Source organism: Epinephelus fuscoguttatus, linkage group LG2 (assembly GCF_011397635.1).
Source record: "Epinephelus fuscoguttatus linkage group LG2, E.fuscoguttatus.final_Chr_v1".
Lineage (NCBI taxonomy): Eukaryota > Metazoa > Chordata > Actinopteri > Perciformes > Serranidae > Epinephelus > Epinephelus fuscoguttatus.
In genome coordinates this window covers 31,855,116-31,872,554 of record NC_064753.1, presented here as the reverse complement: position 1 = coordinate 31,872,554, position 17,439 = coordinate 31,855,116, and the positions used below count along the sequence as shown (strand labels likewise).

The window sequence follows — 17,439 nt, the reverse complement described above, 5'->3', positions numbered from 1 at the left end:
ACAAACTCTAGAGAAAGATGTCAAAAATTCCTGACATTAAATTCGGCTTTCTATTTCTTCTTTTTTTTTTAACTTTTCTTCCCTCTACTGTTTCCCTTAACTTTACTTCATGTATAAACAGAGCCAAAACTATATGATCAATAAGAGTCTCTGCTCAAGCTGCCATTTAAAGGAATACTTCACCCATAAAATGACTACATGGAAAACAATTAGTCATGCTTTTTTAGCAAAATATGCATGTGTTTGGGAAGTACTGAGCATATGACTGGATAAATGAGACGTGGATTATACTACATGGGTTATGAGAGAGTTTGAAAATGCGTATTTTGATATAGTTTACTGTTTTTAAACATGGTCCCCAATAAGTATAAGTTTTCTTCACAAATTCAAGGTAACATGGCACGACAAATTGATTTACAAATCTTCATTTTTTGGGTGAAGTATTCCTTTAATACTGCAAGTGCGATCACGATAAACACAGTTTTTTGTGTATCTTTATCAAACTTTGATAGCTGACATTTGGGATAAATTGAAAGCTTTGTGTTTTTGCCCTTGGAACATGAGGGCTTTAAGAAAAATCAATTGGCAATGCAGGAGACACTAAACACATCTCTGGACAGATGGAGAGGAGTTCGTATTTAATGCATCTCAGTGATGAAATGGATTAATCCACACCAGATATTTTCTGAGATAAAATGTAAAAATATATATATAGTGTCAGTGAAATAATGAGGCAATCTTCAGACAAAGCTGTCCAACTCTTTCTCCAATCCATGGTGTCACAGCTATAATGTATTCAGGGCGCTTCAGGCAAATGTCCTTGGTTGTCAAACCCTCCATTAGAAATTGAATGTGAGGAAATAATTGCAGAGTTGAAAGGTCACTCATCCATTTGTTCATTATGAAAATGGGAACAGAAATTCCTTTTAGAGTAATCCTTGGCTGTCTTTTGATTCGATCTTTCACCACCATTCCCCAACACAAAGAAATGGGCCGGTGCTGCCTGGTGAAGAGCACTGAGTCCAAAATGCTTTGCCTTTCTGAGTGTTGTGTTACTGCCACTTATGTTTGTCTTTTGCTCACTGTGCTTTTGTTGATTTGATACTTTAAAAAAAAAATCACCTTTTGTAAACCAAGAGCTTCCAGTTGTCCGTAAGTTGTTTCTCCCTGAGCCGCTGTGAAAGCACTTGGTGCAGATACAACACAAAGAGAATCATTACAGAGCATCCTTCATCTTTCACCTCAAATGAACCGTGCCATCACATGAGGACACACAAGTCCCTCTGCGCACGATACAAGCCATGTTGTCAACCGTGCATTAGTATGTGGGTGGCATGTGCTCTGCGAGGCAGTCATATGTTTACAGTGAATCTCTTGGATGAAAGTCAAGTTTGCAGCTGCAGCCTCGGAATAATTCATCGCTCGCCTTTTTACCCAGGAGGAGCCACAGGTAGTTGATGAAGTGGCAGTGCCAAGACTCCCAACTGGCGAAGACGAAGCGCAGCTGCCAGGAGTCAGCGCGGCCAGATGCCGCTGCTGATGTACCATGTGTTCCAAGCAGGGCAACAGTGTGTTTGTGTGTGAGCTGGGGTGGGAGGGGAGAGAGTGCTTGCCAAGAGATTCTCACATTGATGCCAACCTGACACATGCTTGGGTACTCCCCACGGTTTGTGTTACCATCTCAGCCTCTCTCATAGATCTGTGGGGGGTCCCCTCTTTCCCTCTTTCTCTTTTCCTCAGATGCAGTCCTTTGCCAAGATGGGAGTTGGCGCCTGCTCGCGGCCATCCTGCCCATCAGCGGCGAGATCCTTTCAGGTGGTCTTTGCTGAATGGTGTGCTGGCAGCAGGCCATTGCATCAGAGTGCCAGCTCCTGCTTGATACTCTTTCTAATCGTGTTTTCGCCATAACCGTAACCATAACTCCTGACGGTAGCCATGTCTTGTCCTCTCACCTCTGACAAACAAACAAATACATGATACCCTTTATCATCCTCCACTCTTCATCCATCCCTGCATGTCTCCAGTAGCTGTAGATAACTCCCTCAATGGCTCAGATTCCAGTCCCCATATAGCGCATGTCAAAAATATGGCCAACTTCCAGGAAACAAATCCAAAAACATGGGTCGTCTGTGCCTTATTTTGTTTAATCGAAGACGACATTCGGTCTTTTTTAGGTTGAATCCTTAGAAAATGCGGCAGTGCCATCTGCATCAAAAAAGACTAAAGACTGTACAAATATCCTACAAAAAAGGAGTCTCTGGAAATTACATAGCTGCTGGGGTAGCATAGCATCCCCTTGAATAGCGTTTTCCCCACGAATGGGAACGAGTGGTCTTTGACGATACTATTCCTGAGAGTGGAGGGGAGTTCTCTGAAACAAAGGCTCCAATTTCGTTAGGAACATGCCATCCTCGTTTGCAGTGTAGGGGGTTTGGGGAGGGAAGTGAAAACTTTTTGAACGTGTGCCATGTCTGTACCATTCTCTTATCTGAGGCACGCGACTGCCAGCTGGCGGCTGAATGTGCCCACTTGCACTGTGATGATGAAGCCAGCCAAGCTAGTTGGCACACTGAGTGGTAGGACTGGCATGCGATCTAAAGCCAAACACAGCTCTGTGTGGGGTAGCTGCATATATGCTGCATTCTCTCTGCCCCTGTCCTCATCTCTGGTGAGCAGCCTCTACTTTGGATCTGCAGGTCCTCCAAAATGGGCGCAGGCCTTGCCAACAACTACCTAGCAGAGTTAGGGACCACAGGATGGCAGACAAAAAACAACAAGTAATGCTAATATCTCTGTAATCAGTGATAGAGTTACCCAGTGGTGCACTTGTAGTTGATGACGTGGGTGCACTACTAGGTAGATGGATATCTTACCGAGGAGGAAGTGGGTATACTCACTATGTATTCCAGTGGCTTTAGAAATGATTGTGTTGCCTCTTACATTTAGCAGAAAGTACTACATCAGATCATGTGTGTAATATTTAAACTCATAAATTTCCAACAAAAAGGTTAAATAGGCCTCATCTAATACAAAAAAACTACATTAATTCATCTTAAAGGCAATGCAATGTCATAATTATCTGCACAGGTGCTCATTTAAGGGTAACACCACCTACATTAAGAATTCCAGTGTGACATTTCCATGGCCTAGAAAGGTGTAATCAATATTTGTGAACCTAAGCTACTCTCCGTCAAAGCCAGAAACTGAGGAAGTAAGTCTCAAACTTGTGATGTCATAGGGCGTAAAGCTTGGTTTTCTTTCCCCCCCAAATGAACACTACATTGTAATGTTCTCAGTTCTTAATTAGAAAATGTTCCCATATACTCATAGCATTCCCCTGGGCGCTCTCAGTGTCATCTATAACAGTAATCTATAACAGTAATCCAGAATTCCTCCTGAGTCTTAGTTCAAGGTCATACATTCAGCATCATACTTGCATTTGGCCATGTCGTTTAGCTAGTTTGCTGTGTCTGTTAAGTAGCTGTCCATTTTTCACTCAATCTACAACAGGAAACAACATTTAAAATAAAAGCTCTGTGCCGGAAATTCACTGTACTTAAAAATAAAGTGTGTTTTTTACAAACTTGACACGTTTCGAGTCACTTGCAGTCCATTCAGAATGAACTTGCGACCCACCTTTGGACCATGACCCACCAGTTGTGAACCACTGATCCATAACATTCCAGTTTGTGTTTATTGGGAGCCTTATGACACCATAAACTTGAGTTTTAGCACTTTAGTTTATGGATTTGTGAAAGAGATGTTAATTTTTACTTAGATTTTTATGCTGTCTCAGACCATAGACACTAAGTGTATGAGTTTTGAAAATGGGCATAGTTCCCCTTTAAATCAAATAGTGGAAAAATAGTCATTAAAATCACAAAACACAATGTTCTCGAACAATTACTATTTTTAAAATCTCAGTCACCACTCAAGAGCTACTGTGTACTCGTACTGTGTACTTACGAGGCAGGAACCATTGACGCAGCACTTGTTTCATGTCGGAAGAGTAAGGCCGTTGCGCTGTCCTTCACTACAAGACGTAACGGTTCATGTATTGGTAAGAGAAATATGAATTTTAGGGGACATGTGTACAGCGGAACACGGGTATAACATAAATATTCACGCATTATTTGTTGTAAAGACGGGATTTTTTTCGTCCGTACTTTGTGGCTGAGTTCCGGTCTGTATCAGGGTCGTCTTCTGTCATTCGCTGTCAGTTATCTAACATTATGTCAAAAGCAGTCAACATTAGCTTAACGGTTAATCACAGGTAACTTTACTGAACTTGACAAACATTCGTGGCAGCAACAGAAAGAACAGTTCGCTAATTTCTGTTTTAACTCGACAGTGTTTCATTAATTTCAGTGGGCACAGTTACACTGAATAACGTTATGGGTTTGAAAAGTTTAAACACAATCTACTGGTTACAAATGTCATTGTGTTGTTTTTATATATTCATTATAACAGTATTAGGGAAGCTGAAGTTGAACTCAGAGTCTACCCTGGGGAGAAGTCTTGTTTGGTTAACTGAAGCTACTTAGAAAAGTAGTTGAAAGTAACCTTGATCAAATTGACACTAAATTGCATGTTGTACAAAATTCTAACTAAATAATACTAAAAGTCACATGCCAGAAAAAATGCCACTCAATTTAGTTTATTGTAAAAAGTGCCTGCTTGTTCACAGTAGGTCTGGGAGATATGAGACTATATATTGTGTTCGATTTTGGATATTGTTGTAGCATGATTTTGGATTTATGGTGTTCTTTAAAATGTCTGCATTACAGTAAAGTGATGTAAATGAATCAACTATTCATTTCAAGTCAGTTCCTTTTGTTGTCATTGTAAATAAATACAACAAAATTTAATGCACAGAATACAAAGGAACTCATTATAAAAGTAATGAATTAATAATAAAGGAGGGGATAAGATATAATTCATTCACACACACAAATGCACACACAAGCAGTGCCAACATATGCCATGAACATTATGTTGACATTATCGCACATAAGTAAATAAATGAATAATAGTAATTGCACACAATGTAAGTATAATATTAATTACTACTGGCTGTGTGATTTCTAACCAGACTTTTCTATTTGCTTTAACACTTGGCTTAACCCACTTAGTCGTGATATCCACATTATTGGTGATTATTGATCAAGAATCTCGTTGTGTTAATATTTTCTGAAAAAACAAAACAAAACAATAGTCATCCCTACAACTGTGTCACATCAGAGAGGGTATTTAGTCAGAAATATTATGTTTGATTCACCCAGTCCTAGGGTTGATGAAGTGCTTTTAAGGAGATTTAAAAATATCGAGATATATACCAAATATTGAGATATAGCCTAAAAATATTGTGATATGATTTTCATGACATATCTCCCAGCCCTAGTTCACAGTTCATAAACACAAAATAAATAGATAAACAGGAGTCCAGGTAGAGGTTTACTCAGTGAGCCAGGTAACTTTTAAAATAGCATTCTAACATTTATTAATAGTATATAATAAATACTAGCAACTAATTTGTTGTTGCAGGTGGTTTAATTACAGTTGAGAAGCAATGGTAAAATGAAAATTAAAAAAATCATTCCTTTCCTTTCATGGGCCAAAATTCTTTGCAGTTTCACCAGTTAACAACACAAAAAAATTGCGAAAATGTAACTTAAGTATTTGATTCATACTGCAAATAACTGCAGTTGAACTACCAGCAAGCTGCTGCAAAATGTAGTTAAAACTACTAGTTTATATATCTAGCTTCAAATCAGCAGATTTAGCTTTGCTGTCCTTGTTTTTAGCTGAATATCTATTTCACTTTAAAAGCAAACTGAGTCACAGTCCTTCTGTGTGTACGTACTTGGCCGGGAGAAGTGATTCTGATTATTATATGTTTATAGAAACACATAAAACATGTCTTTAGAAATAGAAAAGATCATAGACAGTGGTGACAGTCACACAGACACAGACGCTCTCCTCAGATAGATCAACAGTCCAAAAACTCAGAAAGAGACACTTCACTGCAGTTTAATCATCACAGAGAGTGTTCCCATGCCACTGAGAACATATATATATAATTAACTCTGTGACTCTGGTGGGAGCTTCCCAAAGTCTGACCAAAACAGTCTTGATGATGTCAAGGAGTCTGAGTTACAACCTGGAGTTATGCAGAGCAATGAGTCTTATCATGGAAAATGTAGGATCCAATATTATGCAGGATATTTTAGAATAATAGTCAGCATTCCTCAGCCTCTGCTGCTTTGATTTTGGCAATCTATCTTTTGTAATGTCTCCAGCTTTAATTTTTCTAATAATTAACTAATCATTTTTTCAACCTGTCCCTTTTTCTATTCGCTAAGTGATAGAAGCAATAAATTGAAACCATGTGCACTGAACTTGTGTTAATTAGTGCAATGCTAGATGAATGAAAGTGAAGGAAAAGTGATTGCCAATTGGTCAAATTAAATATTACAGAAGGACGTCAGGAGGATACTTGGATTCATATGGTATTTTGCCTTCAGGGAAAGATGTCAAACTCTGTCTGTTGCTTGATAAAACTAATCCTTTTTCCTGTCAACTCACAGATGTCCGGATGCAAGAGGCTGAGGATGGAGCCATCCTGAGGTTCTGACTCTGGAGGGTCTGAGCAGCTCAAACATGCTGTCAGGAGTCGTTGCTGCCGCCTGTCACTCTCTGAAGTGGGCATTACCTCACTGGAAAGCCCCTCTTCACAGAACTTGTATCCCATCAAAGCCAGGGCAATGGCTACTGGGAGCTGTGGTTCAAAGAGGGGCTCATAGATGGACTATAGCACCGTCATCAAGGATAAACCAGAGGCCAGTGTTTACTAAAGCCCCAGCATTTGGAGATAAGCTTGCTATCATAGACAGCAGTGGCAGTCACAGCTACAAGCAGCTGTATTGCAGCAGCTTAGGTCTTGCGGGTAGAATCAGCACCGCTCTCAACTCTGACTTTGGGGGTCTGGGAGGAAAACGAATCTCCTTCTTGTGTGCCAATGATGCTTCCTATACAGTGGCACAGTGGGCGGCTTGGATGAGTGGTGGGACGGCGGTGCCACTTTACCGAAAGCACCCTGAATCTGAGTTGGAGTACATCATCTCTGACTCCCAGAGTTCACTGCTGGTGGCAGGGCATCCCTATGCTGAAACCCTTGAGCCACTGGCACAGAGGCTGGGGCTGCCATGCTTGACACTGCCCCCGACTTCTGACCTGAGAAATTTAGATGAAGTAGACACCCAGGAGAAGGAGAAAGGAGGCATCACGGACTGGGCCGATCGACCAGCTATGATCATCTACACCAGTGGTACCACAGGGAGACCCAAGGGAGTTCTACATACACACAGCAACATCCAAGCCATGGTAAATGTTGTCTTTTAAACCATAATTACATTGGAAACATAAAGTAAATGACATCTTTTAACTCCTTTTTGTCATAGGCTCACAGGCTTCTAGTTTAATGAACAGGTCATGTTTATCAGCAGTGAAATGGTTGGTTTACAGCCTTGACATAGCAGGAGATGGAACAGCTTGTGCTAATGGACTAAAAAAGCTGTGGCTAATTAAAGTAATGAGCAGTGTGGGTTGTTTGTGAACTCTCTGGTCTTTCTACAATGCAGCCATTTCACTGCATTTTTACCTTTTGTCCACATGCAAACTGAGTTTTAGGTCACTGAAAACAAACCTTTTGTAAAAGTCCGTCTAGGGTTAGATTTTCAGAAACTCCATTTTCAGTGCTGACATGTAGACAAGGAAAACAGGTATGTTATTTGAGTGTGTGCTGTTACTCCTTTATGAGGTGACACAAATAAGACAATATTTCGCTCAAAGGCAGACGTGGCTGAAATAGTTTGATTTCTAACGTTACTAACAGGACTTTTCACATTTTTACACATAAATATGCAGTTACTCTTCCACTATACTGGGGAACAGAGGCTACAAGGTCACTCCCACAACATGACACAGACCCCACAACCAACATGGCGTGTTTGGGGGAGCCCTTCTGTGTGGAGTTTGCATGTTCTCCCCTTGTCAGCGTGGGTTTTCTCCCAGTACTCCGGCCAAAGACATGCAGGGTAACCAAGGGTAACTGGTGAATCTAAATTGTCCGTATGTGTGAATGTGAGTGTGAATGGTTGTCTGTCTCCATGTGTCAGCCCTGGGTGTACCCCGCCTCTCGCCCAGTGTCAGCTGGGACAGGCTCCAGGCCCCCCATGACCCCTACCAGAATTAACAGTTACAGTAAATGAATGAAAAAGATGTTTTTTGTTCACCATAGTTTCTGTGTTAGCTAATGTTAAATTTATACAAGGGGACTTTATTAAACTTACCTTTTTAAAGATTTAATGTTATATAATGTTTGTAGTCACCACAATATTTAGAGGGTGGGAAGTGTAAACGCTTCAGTGCATTCAGTAGCTTGTAGGAAGCTCAGACACCAGCGCCTCCAAAGTCAGAAATCTAGTTTTTCAACAAATTTACATAATCTTTTTCATGCTGTCCACGTTTGTTTTCTGAGTTTGATTTATTTAAAACATGGCATTTGATATTTCATGCAGCACAGGCAGAGATTACGAAGCCTGAGTTCCAACAAATGGAGATACATAAAATGTATGCATGTTTCTGAGTGCAAAAAGTATTCAGACATCCTCACACCCACATTAGACTCCCTGATTAGCATCATCCCTCTTTTGTTCCAGTCGAGTTTTCTGAATAATCACTAATTTATGCCATTAGAGATCTCCGAAGATTTTCCTGTATATTTTTAAGAGAAACTGACCTACATGTCCGATAGTGTGGAAAATGAAATCCCTCTGAAAGAAGGCAGATCCTGATTTGTCTCTGGTTGGCCCTGGGAAGTGACTGAGCGAGTGAGTGATTAAGTGAGTCTGTCCTTTTTCCTGGAAGGCAGCAACATCAGGTTGTCAGAGTTCCTGGAAAGCTCCTCCGTCAGGTTAATGTGGATAAAGACTTGAGGCAAACTGGAAAGGAAAATAAATTTACTATATAACTACCACATTTAAGCTTGGAGATATGAATATATATATACTGATTTTTTTGGCATGATTTACATTATGGTATATACATCATATAGAATATGTACAATATGCATATATATATATATATATATATATATATGCAATTTAATACATCTCTAAGCGACAAATTATCCATTCTAGTTGCTTGAGCAGCTTTTCTCACCCAGCCTCAACAGGGCTTGAACAGTATCACAAAAGCAGTATTTAAATTAAGCCTATTGCAATACACTAAATTTAATGTACCTCTTCATAACTTGATATTCACAGTCTGAAACATAAAAGTGTTTAAACAGATACAGGATGAAGTTCAGTCAGTTTCCATGCCCCCCATACTCGAATCTAATTTTGGTAACAGCGTGAACCTGAATGGCGAGTTGGTGGGGTCTGAGGATGGAAGGTGTTATGTGTTGTATAAGACATATTTGTGGTTTTGAGTCATGTAAATAAAATTGACTTTATGAGTTTGAAATTACAAGGCATTTTTGATACAAATTTTCATTTACCTTAATCCAAGACTAAAAGCAAATAATGAAGGGAAGAAGTGCCTGAAACTCACTGAATGCACGGCAACAACATTCCCTTTTTCGCTGTACAAAAATATGCCTGAACATATTGTACTTTTGTTTTAAAAAAGATGAGGTCCATTATGTATCAGATATTTGCAGCCTTTAGAAATCACATAAACCGCTGTAAAGTGACATCCTGAACAATAAGAAGAAATAAGACATTAAAGGGAGATTTCAACCAGTTTTGTAATACAATAATGAGGGTCGTACAGTGCCCTCCAAAAGTATTGGAACAGTGAGTCCAATTCGTTTACTTTTGTTGTAGACTGAAAACATTTGGGTTTGACATCAAAAGATGAATATGAGACAGGAGATCAACATTTCAGCTTTTATTTCCAGGTATTTACATCTGGATCTGATACACAACTTAGAAGATAGCATTATTTGTAATGGAACACAAAATTTTTAGGTGAGCAAAAGTAATGGAACATATAAACTTAAAATAGATTGAAGTGAATGAGACTTAATATTTAGTTGCAAATCCTTTGCTTTCAATAACTGCATCAAGCCTGTGACCCATTGACATCACCAAACTTTTGCATTCTTCTTTTGTGATGCTTTTCCAGGCTTTCACCGCAGCCTCTTTCAGTTGTTGTTTGTTTTGGGGGGTTACTCCCTTCAGTCTCCTCTTCAGCAGGTAAAATGCATGCTCTATTGGGTTTAAGTCTGGAGACTGACTTGGCCAGTCTAAAACCTTCCACTTCTTGCCCCTGATGAACTCCTTTGTTGTTTTGGCAGTGTGTTTTGGGTCGTTATCTTGCTGCATGATGAAGGATCTCCCAATCAGTTTGGTTGCATCTTTCTTTAAATTAGCAGACAAAATGTTTCTGTAGACTTCTGAGTTCATTTTGCTGCTGCCATCATGTGTTACATCATCAATGAAGATGAAAGAGCCCGTCCCAGAAGAAGCCATGCAAGCCCAAGCCATGACATTACCTCCACCGTGTTTCACAGATGAGCTTGTATGTTTGGGATCATGAGCAGATCCTTTCTTTCTCCAAACTTTCTCCTTTCCGTCACTTTGGAAAAAGTTAATCTTTGTCTCATCAGTCCATAAAACTTTTTCCCAGAATTTTTGAGGCTTATCTCTGTACCTTTTGGCAAATTCCAGCCTGGCCTTCCTATTCTTCTTGCTAATGAGTGGTTTGCATCTTCTGGTGTAACCTCTGTACTTTTGTTCATGAAGTCTTGTGCGAACAGTAGATTGTGATACCTTCACTCCTGCCCTCTGGAGGTTGTTGCTGATGTCACTAACAGTTGTTTTAGGGTCTTTTTTTACAGCTCTCACAATGTTTCTGTCATCAACTGCTGATGTTTTCCTTGGTCTACCTGTTCGACGCCTGTTGCTTAGTATACCAGTGGTTTCTTTCTTCTTCAGGACATTCCAAATGGTTGTACTGGCTATGGCCAATGTTTGTGCAATGGCTCTGATTGATTGTCCATCTTCTCTCAGATTCACAATTGCTTCTTTTTCACCCATAGACAGCTCTCTGGTTTTCATGTTGGTTCCACCTCTAAATGCAGTCTGCACAGGCAAAATCTATCGTACCCAATCTGAAACTGAGTTCAGACATTCAGTGCTATTTATTGTTTGAATAATCGGTGTAATTGGGAGACACCTGGGCAGCAAAACACACCTGTCAGTGACATGTTCCAATACTTTTGCTCTCATGAAAAATGGGTGGGATCAAACAAAAGGTGCTATCTTCTAAGTTGTGTATCAGATCCAGATGTAAATACCTGGAAATAAAAGCTGAAATGTTGATCTCTTGTCCCATATTCATCTTTTGATGTCAAACCCAAATATTTTCAGTCTACAACAAAAATAAAGGAATTGGCCTCACTGTTCCAATACTTTTGGAGGGCACTGTATGTGTACAGTACATGATCTGTGATAGACTTAGCCTACATCTATTCTGCTGGTGCACAGATCTCCCTGCTCATTTGCAATAATCCAGCTGATTTTTGCTGGCCCTAGGGCTGTTGCCCAAACTACAGATTGTAATTCCTCATGTTTTGTATGCCCGCCACCACAGACTCGCTCTGTCTGTCTCAAACTTTGATCAGACTGCAAAACCAGGCAGTGCTGATCGAAAATAAACCAAGATTTTGGTTCTCTGTTGCCTATTTATCACCCATAATGCCTTTAGAATCATATTTTAGTGCACAGTTTACCTGTAATATGAGAGTTTGCGAACATGAAGTGGGTGCCATACTGTTTCCTTTATTGTGAAAAATGAGGGCTAAAAATACTCAGATCAAACACTAAAATACATACTGCATTGCCTATTTATGTGTTTTAACTTACTGTTTAACTATAATATGAGAATGTTTGTCAGAGGCTGGCTGCCATATTGTGCGGACGAGCAACTCGCATTACATAACCCAACAGCATTTATTGGCCCAGTGTGGCATAGTGCAATCTGGAAGTTGTAGGTTTTCCACCTCTTGGGAAAAGCAAATTCCATCACCCTTTGTCTCTGTTTTCTCTTGTTGTTTAGCACCAATATCAAAAGTATTTGCATCATTCAACTGCACAGACATTTTTATAACAAGAGCATCTCTCCAGCTGTGAAATCCTTCTTCAGTATCCCTCATTCCTGCAGTAACTGAGGGGTCATTTTCTGTGAGAAACAGTCAAGCAATCCACCATGTACTATTTAGGCCTTATATGATAACACTTAAAACGTGGTATTGCATAATAACTGGCTTCTTCAATGTGCAACACTTAAACAATGAAAACATGCCTAAGTGAATTGCGCCTATTTTGTTGTTTGCTGGGGATTTTTCTTTTATTCCTGCAACCTGCTATAAACATACAGTGACATGACATCATGCTGAGACACTCAATTTCAGAGCAGGTATAATGAAAGCATTTCAAAACATGAATAATTAACATCAAATTTTTGGTGTTTCTTTCTATACTAACAGTTTGCACATCACGCAGGGAGAAATTAATTGTTGCAGAGCTGTATGGAGATTTCTCCACTAACAGGAGTCTCAGTAGACCATAATGCGGTTATTTCATAATAACTTTGAGTTATTGTTATGCTCTCAACTGTAACCAAATTCATTGTCCGCAGGGGTTGTCAGAAGTCATTCTTACAGCAGCAGGAAATTACTAATTGAGTTGTGAATACAGCAGTTTAGAGGGAAATAGGTACAAGAAGTTAAACAACTGAACTGCAACACACCACCACAAAATATTGTAACAAATGTCTGCAGCAGTGGAAGCTGACTGAGGTTGCTGACCCCGCTCTCTCTTTCCTGCTGTCACCATCAGGTCCAATGTCTGGTTTCAGAGTGGGCGTGGTCCAGAGATGATGTCATCCTCCACACCTTGCCGCTCCACCACGTGCATGGCATCGTTAACAAGCTGCTGTGCCCGCTCTGGGTGGGCGCCACCTGCATCATGCTGCCTGAATTCCAGCCTCAGAAGGTCTCCACTGCACTCCGTCTCTGTCTCGAGCTTGTTACTCTTTCTCTTGGTGCAGCACACATTTTCATTAACACACCTGAACAAAAGAGGCAGTTGCACAGCTGTAAGGCTCAGGAGGTGACTATGAGAGCGCAGCTATCATTGACAGTGAGGCTAAGGAGTATTTCAGATGTAGAAGTCATGTGTGGGCAGGGTGCTGCTGTGCTGAAAAAGACCTTCAGCTCTTTCCACGTCACTCCCTCTTTCTCTATCAGTGTTTCCCTTTCCCCTTCCACTTTTCTTCTCCTTCCTCTCTCCCCCGTTTCGTCTCCTCCTCTCTCCTTCTGTCAGTCCCTCCTCCTCCTCCCTCTCTGACTGTCAAACTAAGTGTTTGGGGCTCAGTGATGAATTGCCTTGTGTGGCTTTGTATCTGACCAATGCCGACTCACGGCAGGGGCTTAAGCAGCGGATCAATCGATGAGCTGACATTGAAGGATGATGGTGCTTGTTTGGCCCTGAGAAGGGAGGGGAAGATGGGGTGCTAAGTGTGTGTATGTGTGTGTGGTGTAGTTTTGGAACATATAGGGGTGTAGATGTCCACATTTTGCATTGTTGGGTGTTTTGGTTTATACGTCAGGATCTCTGCAGTTTAATGGCGGCAAAGGTAGATGGAAAGGGAAGGTCTTGAAAGGACATATGTATCTGTCAACATGGGTATTGCTACACTGTAAAAGCTATCAGTATTCAGCTGTTATCCCTGACCTTGTGTACCAAACCACAAAACCCCTCCTCTCACCCTCAGAAAAAAGCCTTTATTCTCCTCCTCCTGAAGTAACAGTACATTGATGAAGTGATCGATAGTCTGTCTCTTCTATCCCCTAAGATCTCTGAAGGGTAGCCTAGGCAGCAGAGGCCGACATTGATTTTTTCTGATTTCGCCTGGAGATAGTGACAAAAATTTTCAGTGCAGGAATTGTGATCCAGTAAAGCGCTTATAAGTCTATTTCAAATGGGGCAGAGACTCTTCCTGGGGCTCACACGACAGCACCGGTCAGATTTCTTGTTTTACATTTGAATAAACACAGACTACTTCATCACAGCAGTTAACATTATGATTAATCGTGAGGAAATTATTTATTAACACATTAGAAAATAGGTTGTCACAGACATTATTGTGATATCTAATTAAAGGGAGGCATAAAAAAAGCCTGAGTAGGAACACAAAAAATGTCTTGAAATATCACAGAAAAATTCGATTACGCTTGAGAGAGGTGTATCAATAAAAGGTTAATGCAGCTAAGTGTAATGGAAACAGATTCAGAGAATAAATGATGATGCAACACTGAATTTGTTGCAAAGACCACTGCAAACTCTTTTTGCCATCTCTGGATGGCTTTTAAAGCGCTAATGTATGCTCACTGTTTCCAGAACTCTTCTGAGAGCACATAGCTGTACTAACAGTTGTTTAAAACACTCTAATTTTCATTGTCCAGTGTTCTCTCCTTTATTATACTCTAGGGGTGGGAATCATCAGGATCCACGATACGATATTATCACAATACATAAGTCACGATACAGTATTATTGCGATTTTTAATATGTTGCAATATGCTGAGTATTGAGATAAAATATATTACAATTTATCACCCTTTTTCAATTATAAATTATGTCCCAAAAGGAAAACTTTGTCAACATCTGTTTCATCTAATAAGGAAAAGTTTTCAGTCTGTTCATCTCACTTCAGTTTTCAGTTTGTTTTTTTTTTTGCAGCAGCAAAATGTATCTAGTGGAGTGAAAAAGTAACTGATTACATTGGTCACACAGGTTACCTAAAGTTTAATTTGTATTTGTCATATTAGTTGATACATGGCACTGTGTGACTTCCATATAACAAGGATGGTAAATGATTGTTATTGCCACGCAAATTTTATATGTCACACTAGAGGCCGATGCTGTTGTGCTACATGTCACACCTGTCACACCTCTTCTGATTCTACGACCCTGGCATGCTGTCTTAAATCACATAGTGGAGCAACACGATGTCGCCGTGGTTTGGTTCTGTGTAAAAATGCAAAAGCAGCATGAAGAAGAGACTTCGTAGCGACCCTATAGCGTAATTTCTTGTGAGTCAGATCGACCCCTCACTCCTCCAACTGCTCCACCTTGTCATCCAGCTATGGTTGGCTCTGATTCCAACAAACCAAGATGGCAGAAATACCGAACTCTTACATAAACTAATCAGTCACCAACTAATCAGTCATTAGCTGTGTCGATTATTTTATAAAGTCTATGGCCAATTCCAAAACTATGCCTTTTTTGATACCTTACATTGAGGATTTTTTTCTTTTTAACAAAATGAACCAAACACACAAGAGTTTAATTTAGTTTTAACACAAACCACTGCACAAAAGCTTTCTTAATTTAAACGCAGTGTAAAATTAATGCAATTATGATAGCTAATGAACAACTAAGTAAATTAGATTAAAGATCTGACCAAGCATTAATGCAAACTTTTGATACTTGACAGTTTTCAATATTCAGCGCTGCAGTCATGTCAACGTTCAACATCCAGCCCTTCTCCAGAGGAATTAGCAAATCTATTTGAGTCCCATGTTTACTGTTGAGCCCCGAGCAGATCATAGAGTTGTTTAGGATGCAGGCCATGGCCCTCGGCTCTCATCACATCCTGTCCCCTAGGTGGAGGCCAGCTCTTTGACGGACATAAATTGCCTTCCTCTCCCCTCCAGTCTGGACTTGGTGGAAGCGCTCCACTGCACTTGATAGACACCACCCAGAATGGTCAGGGCACACTCAGTCACTAATCCTTCCCTCTGCACAAAGTTTTATTCTGTGTGTGTACAGGTGAACCATGAAGCCCCCACAGTTTTTTAAGATTCACTTATAATGATATTGTGAGGAACGAGATAGGGATCTAATTGGACTGTTGAAAAGTCTTGATCATTTCAGCGCTATTGGCTTATAAATCTCAGTTATGTTTGTTTATGAGACGCAGAGGAGGTGAGAGAAGTTAGATAGATAATAGATTAGTCTACGACGAGGTGACTCTGTGGAGAAGAGGAAGAAAGAGTTTAGAAATTGTTGGCACATTAAGAAGGATGTGGTGCTACTGTAGGTGAGAGGGATGATGGGAGAGACTGCATCTTTCTGTGTGTGAGTATGTGTCTAGGTGTGTGTGTGTGTGTGTGTGTGTGTGTGTGTGTGTGTGTGTGAAATAGAGAAAGGGTGAGAGAGACTGCAGAGGCAGCGAAGCAGGAAATTACGAAATGGAGAGAGGAGGTAAGTGAATGTGAGATAGAGAGCGAAGGGGAGAGGGGAGAGAGAAAGAGAGAAAGATGAAGGGAAGATGTGGGGGTCAGAGATGAAAGTAGAGAATGAAAAAGAAGCACTCTGGGAATGGAGGTAGAGTGAAAGAAGAAGAAGTAGTGAGGATAAGTAGACTGAGAGGGGAGGGGAATCGGAGACAGCTGGGGAGGAGCGTTTGTCTCCTGGGGGGGGGGGGCGACAGGACTTAGAGAAGCTGTCGTTCACCTTCACTTAATTCATGCTGTCGTTCCCATCCTCCCATCGTCTACTGTGATGTACCCAGCCTGTGTGTTTGTGTGTGTGTGTGAGGGATGAGAGGGAGTGAGTGGGGCGGGGTGTGTAAAATAGCTTTGTCCTTGAACAAGTGAGTTTATGTGATATTTGAACAGTATTTTTTATATGTGCACGTAGTTCACGATGTATGTTTATGTACATTAACGCCGTTGTGTTTTAAAGCAGCCTGCTCGCCGCAGCGGAGGATGTGAGTGGCTCCCTCTGCAACAGTCAAAAAGCACATTTGTCAAAAGTAGCCGTACAGAAGGCCTTTTAACTGGCCGACGTGCCGGCTCTGCCCTTCAGCAGTCTGCTGTTTTCCTCCTCCTGACCTTTACAAATCTTGATTTTCTTTCTTGTCTTTTTTTGGCGTTGTGTTGACAGGTTTAATATGAGGGTACTGTCTGGACCTTACTCTGCCATTTACATCAAATAAATGAAAAAAATGGCACTTTTCACATGTGCTAATGGGATGAACCTGGATGTAATAATTTAGTTTGCATGGCCCCGTCCATTAGATACACCTCTTTCCTTTTTTTCGCCTTTTCTTATCTGCCTCTCTCCCTCACTCCCTGTTCGCTTATATGTTGTGCTTATCTCTCTCTTTCTGTCTCTCTCTCTCTCTCTGTGTCCCAGGTGTGGGAGATGCTGCTGAGCTCCAAGGCTCCCCTGGTTAATGTGTTCATGGCCGTGCCAACTATATACTCTAAGCTGATCCAGTACTATGATCAGCACTTCACACAGCCTCACGTCAAGGACTTTGTCAAAGCGGTCTGCAAAGAGAGGATCAGGTACTGGCA

The 17,439-nt window shown here is 40.7% G+C and overlaps 1 protein-coding gene across 3 annotated transcripts in view; it reads left to right on the top strand.

The window, feature by feature from the left end:
* Positions 1–3,962: 3,962 nt before the first annotated feature.
* Positions 3,963–17,439, top strand: part of acsf3 (acyl-CoA synthetase family member 3) — a 44,962-nt gene continuing 31,485 nt past the window's right edge. Inside the window, exons 1-4 of one of the 3 annotated variants that reach the window (XM_049601472.1) lie at positions 3,963–4,060; positions 6,588–7,383; positions 12,909–13,064; positions 17,276–17,430. In XM_049601472.1, the coding sequence (XP_049457429.1) occupies positions 6,661–7,383; positions 12,909–13,064; positions 17,276–17,430 (1,034 nt within the window). In that variant the 5' untranslated portion in view covers positions 3,963–4,060; positions 6,588–6,660. Of the gene's footprint in view, positions 4,061–4,253; positions 4,274–6,587; positions 7,384–12,908; positions 13,065–17,275; positions 17,431–17,439 lie in introns of those variants that run through there. The other 2 variants (XM_049601479.1, XM_049601487.1) reach the window with 2 other exon arrangements.